The sequence below is a fragment of the Octopus bimaculoides genome, chromosome 20, assembly GCF_001194135.2.
Source record: "Octopus bimaculoides isolate UCB-OBI-ISO-001 chromosome 20, ASM119413v2, whole genome shotgun sequence".
Taxonomy (NCBI): Eukaryota; Metazoa; Mollusca; class Cephalopoda; order Octopoda; family Octopodidae; genus Octopus; species Octopus bimaculoides.
In genome coordinates this window covers 18,423,577-18,430,256 of record NC_069000.1, presented here as the reverse complement: position 1 = coordinate 18,430,256, position 6,680 = coordinate 18,423,577, and the positions used below count along the sequence as shown (strand labels likewise).

At 38.0% G+C, this 6,680-nt stretch overlaps 1 protein-coding gene across 1 annotated transcript in view; it reads left to right on the top strand.

The window, feature by feature from the left end:
- LOC106876502 (transcription factor E2F5) overlaps positions 1-6,674 on the top strand; it is a 34,373-nt gene extending 27,699 nt beyond the window's left edge. Inside the window, exons 6-9 of the mRNA XM_014925065.2 lie at positions 2,361-2,472; positions 5,140-5,181; positions 5,878-5,916; positions 6,364-6,674. Of these exons, the coding sequence (XP_014780551.1) occupies positions 2,361-2,472; positions 5,140-5,181; positions 5,878-5,916; positions 6,364-6,500 (330 nt within the window). The 3' untranslated portion in view covers positions 6,501-6,674. The remainder of the gene's footprint in view (positions 1-2,360; positions 2,473-5,139; positions 5,182-5,877; positions 5,917-6,363) is intronic.
- Positions 6,675-6,680: the final 6 nt, after the last annotated feature.

Below are 6,680 nucleotides of genomic sequence, written 5' to 3'. Positions count from 1 at the left end.
ATTTAGCTTTTCTTTTAACTCTATCTTTTACCTGTCTTGCTCATTAGACTGTGGCCATGCTGGGGCACCATCTTGAAGAATTTCGGTCAAATGAATCTACTCTAGTACTTCTTTTTTTTAAGCCTGGTACTTATTCTTTGCTGAACTGTTAAGTTACAGGGGTGTAAACACACCAACTCTGGTTGTCAAGCGATGATGGGGGGGGGATCAAATACAGACACAAAGGCACACACGTACATACACAATGGGCTTCTTTCAGTTTCCTTCTACCAGATCCATCCACAAGGCTTTGGTTGGCCCGAGGCTGTAGTAGAAGACACTTGCACAAGGTACCATTCAGTGGGACTGAACCTGGACACGTGGTTGGGAAGGAAGCTTCTTACCGCACGTCCACGCCTGCACCCGTGAAGTGGGTGATCTGTCTTTGTCATGATTGCTGTCAACATAGTCATCATCATCATCATCATCATTTAACGTCCGCTTTCCATGCTAGCATGGGTTGGACGATTTGACTGAGGACTGGTGGACCAGGTGGCTACACCAGGATCCAATCTGATTTGGCAGAGTTTCTACAGGTGGATGCCCTTCCTAACGCCAACCACTCTGAGAGTGTAGTAGGTGCTTTTACGTGCCACCTGCACAGGAACCAGTCCAGCGGTACTGGCAATGAACTCGCTCGAATGTCTTTTCACGTGCCACTGGCACAAGTGCCAAGAAGACGACGTCTATAACGGTCACACTTAAATGGTGCTATTTACGTGCCACCAGCATGGAAGCCAGACAGCTGGTGCTCTGGCAACGATCACGCTCGGACGGTGCTCTTAGTTATTTACTGGTACAGGTGCCATCACGATTTCGCTTTCGCTTGCCCCAACAGGTCTTCGCAAGCCGAGTTTAGTGTTCAATGAAGAGACGTTGGCATGGGTGCCAGTCTACAAATTTAGTTCGATATTATAATCATTAAAGAGTTGGAAAAATTATCACGTGATATTTCTTTTGGCTCTTTGCATTTTGAGGTCAACTTTTCCAGGGTGAATGAAATGAAGTAATGGTCTAATACTGGGGTTGATGGTGTTGACCGACACACCTCAAAATTGCTAGTCTTGTAGCTATATTAAAAGGAATTTTTATTATTATTTCTATTATCATTATTAAGGCGGTGAGCTGGCAGAATTGTTAGCACACTGGGCGAAATGCTTAGCAGCATTTCATCCGTCTTCATGTTCTGAGCTAAAATTCCACCAAGGTCGACTTTGCTTTTCATCCTTTCAGGGTCAATAAATTCAGTACCAGTGAAACCCAGGGGTTAATGTCAACGACTAGTCCTTTCCCCAAAAAAATTTCAGGCCTTGTGCCTTTAGTAGAAAGGATTATTATTATTATTTTATGTTTGACTTTTGTTTTGCATTTGTACAAGTTGGATCCAAGTCTCACCCAGAGACCTCAAGAGACAACAAGTTGGAAGTTCATGTAGGTGTTATGCCTAGGGTACCATATATTTGGATTTGTACATAGTGTTGTTATAGAGAATGTTTAAGAAGCCATAAGAAAATTATTATTATTATTAAGTTTGTGAGCTGGCAGAATTGTTGACACGCCAGGCAAAGTGGCATTTTGTCTCTCTTTACGTTCTGAGTTCAAATTCCACTGAGGTCAACTTTGCCTTTCATCAATTCAGGGTTGATAAATTAAGTACCAGTGAAAAACACATGTCAGTGTAATCAACTAATCCCTTCCCCAAAATTTCGGGCTTTGTGCTTTTAGTAGAAAGAATTATTATCATTATTATCAATAATGATTATAATAATAATAAGACCACCTGGTAGAATTGTTTGCACACTGGAAAAATGCTTAGCAGCATTTCTTCCATCTTTACATTCTGAGTTCAAATTCCTCGAAGGTCAACTTTGCCTTTCATCCTTTTGGATGAATTAAAATCTGATAATGAAGCAAGTCATTTTTACTGCAGCCATGCTGGGGCACCCACCGCCTTAAAGGTCTTAGCCAAAGAGATCCTCCCCATGACTTATTTTTTAAAGCCTGGTACTTATTCTGTTGGTCCCTTTTGCTGAACTGCTAATTTATGGGGATGTAAACCCACCAATACCGGTTGTCAAGCAGTGGTGGGAAACAAACACAGACACATAAACACATACACATAGATATATACATATATATACTATGGACTTCTTGCAGTTTCTATCTACCAAATCCACTCACAAGGCTTTGGTACACCCCACAAAACCTTATTTCAATGATTTTAATTCAAATCCTTTTTGTATATATCTTGACACCTCCCTCTTCATTGGTGTTTCTAGCTCAGTCCACTTTGGTTTTTATTTATTTGTTTCATCTTTTAGAAATCTCCTGTGAAATCACCTCTATCTCCTGCCAATCGAATGGCCACAAGATCATCTCCTCGGAAAGCTGCTCAAAGTCATAATCCAGTACAGATATCACCCCTTGTTTCAGGTAAGAGAGGCATTTTTTTTTATGGTTTTTTTCTTTAGCATCATAAGATTTTCTTTTACTTGTTTCAGTCATTGGACTGTGACCATGCTGGGGCACTGCCTTGAAGAGTTTTTAGTTGAATAAATCAACCCTAAGCCTTAATTTTTGAAGACTAGTATTTATTTTATCGGTTTCTTTTGCCAAACTACTAAGTGACAGGGACATAAACATACCAATACCAGCTGTCAAGTGGTGGTAGGAGACAAACTCACACACATGTAAAATATATATATATATATGTATGTATATATACATATATGTATGTGTATCTCTCTCTCTCTCTCTCTATATATATATATATATATATATGTGTGTGTGTGTGAGAAAAAATAAGTTCATGTAGAACAATTCAAACTTTTTGGTGGGAGTCCAAAAAGATATATCTCTAATAAATATTCTTCATATCAAAATAATAGCTTGCTATAGCAAGCATTTAAAATATGAAAATAACAAGTAAAAAGTTTGTTATAGGCATGTATAAGATAAAATCTTATACAAAACACTACTAACAGTTAGAAATATGGAGAAGAGAAGATTATAAAAGTTTAAATTCTGATTTGAACTTTTAACATCTATTCTCTATTTTTCTAAGAAGTGTTTTATATAAGATTTTATCTTTTATATATATATATATATATATATATATATATATATATGCATATATATACACACACACACATATACATATATATATGTATACACACACACATATATGTATTAGACAAAATGAGATAACAAACCCAAAGCTGTGAGTAGTTTTCAGGACATTTATAAGGAAAAGGATATAGATATAGTCTTACAGCTGTTTATCCCTTCATCTAGATCTTCTAGAACAGGTTTCTAGAAGGCAAATGGACCCAGGATAGCAGTTACAAGTGGGTGTATTTTTGGGATTATTTTCAGGAATGGAGGAGATAATATTGTCAGAGGAGAGGTTAGAGATGGGGGAAGAAAGGTTATCGTTATTATTGCTATCGTTATTATTTATTCTATCTGTAACGGTGGTGGAAGTTGTGGTAGTATTCTTGATAGTGTTAGTAGGATAGGTTGGGTTATGGTTGTGGTCTAACTTATGGGGTTCAATGCTGAAGCTGTGTATATGCTGGGCACTCATGTATTCACAGCTGTTATAGTGTGAGTTTTGATAGTAGAGGGAAAGCTTTTGTTTATTAGAGGCTGCTATGATAGACTCGCATTTAGATGGGTTGTAATAGGACAGCTTCAGGGTATATCTATTAAAGATAGAGTAATATTTATGTTGACAAGGGAAGTTGGAGTCCAGTATATTAAAGAAGGATTTAGTTAAGTTCTTAATGTTTAGTGAGAAGCGGGGTGTATACCATAGAATAGACCTGGGCGGAGTTGGATGATCCCATGGTATATATATAGAACACAAATTCTACTATATATGTGTGTATATGTATGTATACATGTATTCATGCATGTATTCATCCTTTCAAGATTGATAAAATAATCACCAATTGAGCACTTGGGTCGATGTAATTTACACAGTGCATGAACTTTTTCCCTCAACCTAATATCTTTATTTTTCTATATCTTTTAGTCATTGGACTATGGTTATGTTGGAGCACTGGCTAAAAGTCTGAAGGTTGATTTAGTGTAATTAATAGCATATTGATAGGGATTACAGAAGTGTGGTTCTTGTACTGCAGGCAGATTGCTTTCTTGTTTTTCTGACCAAGGAGTTTTTAATGAATGTTGTATAAGTTGATATTTATAATTAAAAAAAAGCAGCTCTTGACACATGTACATTAATGTTCTAAATATATATTTATATCTTCATGTATGTGCATGCATCTTCATGCATGTATCATCATCATTTAACATCTGTTTTCCATGCTAGCATGGGTTGGATGGTTTGACCGGAGCTGGCTAGCCAGAGAGCCTCACCAGGTTCCATTTGTCTGATTTAGCTTGGTTTCTAACACCAACCACTTTACATAGTGTACTGCGTGCTTTTTATATGGCATCAGAACCAGTGTTGTTACATAGAACCAGCACTGGGCCAGGTGTTTCATACGAGGCACCTTCACTGAACCATATTCGATGACTAGCACCTGTGCCAGTGGAGCACTAACAGCACTGTCTGAGCGTGATCATTGCCAGAGCAGCTATCTGGCTTCCATGCTAGTGGTCCGTAAATAGCACCATTTGAGCGTGATCGTTACCAGCGTCGCCTTACTGGCACGTTAGAAAATCATTCGAGCGAAGTCGTTGCCAGTGCCGCTGGACTGGCTCCTGTGCAGGTGACACGTACAAAACACCATTTTGAGCATGGCCGTTGCCAGTACCGTGTGACTGGCCCTCGTGCCGGTGGCACGAAAACACACCCACTACAGTCTCGGAGTGGTTGGAGTTAGGAAGGGCATCCAGCTGTAGAAACTCTGCCAGATCAGATTGGAGCCTGGTGCAGCCATCCAGTTCACCAGTCCTCAGTCAAATCGTCCAACCCATGCTAGCATGGAAAGCGGACGTTAAACGATGATGATGATGATGATGATGATATATATATATACGTATGTGTGTATATATATATATGTTTTTCTTGCTCCTAGTCATGAGCTCCTAATCGCTGTTATCATACATATAATTCTCTTATATTTTCAGAAAGTCTTCCAATCTTCCTTGGTGGTTCTAAATCAACATTTGGTGAGTTTCAAACAAATTAAAGCCAACAATAGATATGTGTATGTGTGCATATGTGTGTGTGTGTGTGAGTTTGTGTTTTTCTTATTTGCCTTTGAAAATGTTTATTGTAATTGATAATATAGTATTTTCATTCTTCCATCTATCAGTATGTAAAGGTAGATTTAAGTAGAGTAAGGAGTTACATATTTTAATAGCGAGGAGGATTAATATATGATTTTTATCATTTTTCTGATCCATTAATGAACTGAGCTCATTGCCATCTCCTCCTCCTCCTGCTGCTGTTCTTTATGTACTTGACTATGTTAAACACAAGTTAGATGAGCCTACTATGCAACATTGCTGTCTGAAACTTCATCTTAATAATTATGAGGGGCTTTGTAAAACTGTTGGCATTTTCCAGTGCTCCTGCTGTTTACAGAAATAAAAATGTACCAGACATGTAGTACCTACCTTTCCAGAGCTGCAGCTGAGCTGTTGAGAGTGAAGGGTCTTGTTCCTAGATTTATTATGTATGAATGAAAAAAAAACAGGAATTAGATAGTTATGGCTTAAATACCTTTATGTGGGGGTTCAACATGCATCATAATGTGTTGTTAAGCAAGATAATTAACTCTCCTTAAACTATGAACATTTGTTATTATTTCCTTACTGTCTCCTAGCATTTCTGAAGTTTTCTGTTCATCTTTTCGGTTCCAGATGTGGATGATGAATTTGATGACCTCATATCAACAGAAGGTTTGTATTATATGTATGCGTCTTTGTGTATGATGGCAGGTGTATTGCCTTTCATCTGATGTGGAGATGTAGATGGTGTATGTTGTAGATGACTAGTTGTTGTGATGTGCATTATGTAGTGGTAACTGTATTGTGTTTCTTATATGAAGTGTGTGTGTGGATGGTGGGTGTTTAGATAGTGTATGGCTTGTGTTTAAACTGGTCATATCCGGCCAAAATATTTTACCTGTTTTATGTTCATACCAGCTAGATCTAGTTTCTCACACATATCCTACAATGTCGTTCTAAAAATAATGGATGACATCTTTGAAATCTCAAAAGTATGAGGCAAGGCTTGGTTAATTCAAACCTGTGTAAATAAATATACATTATATTTGACAGAGTAATCTGAATGCTAAAAGAGTTAATTATGATATGATAACATCTTTCTTTTTTGCTATTTTTCAGGCTTGGAACCCCTATTGCGTCTGAGTCCTCCACCCAGTGACCGAGACTACCAGTTCAACCTGGATGACAGTGAAGGCGTTTGTGATCTATTTGATGTCCCTCTACTTCCACCAAACTCTGCTGCTGCCTTCTATTGATACTTCAGCCACACACTCACACACATACACATACGCGCTCTCTCTCCTTCTCTTGTCAGCTCAAAGGCAAAATACCTTTAAACAACAGCGGAGCCCCATCAGGAAGTGGTTTCTATAGATATGAATATTATAAGATCTGTTAATATCTTTGTTTCTGCTAACCTCTAACTTCTCATCTAA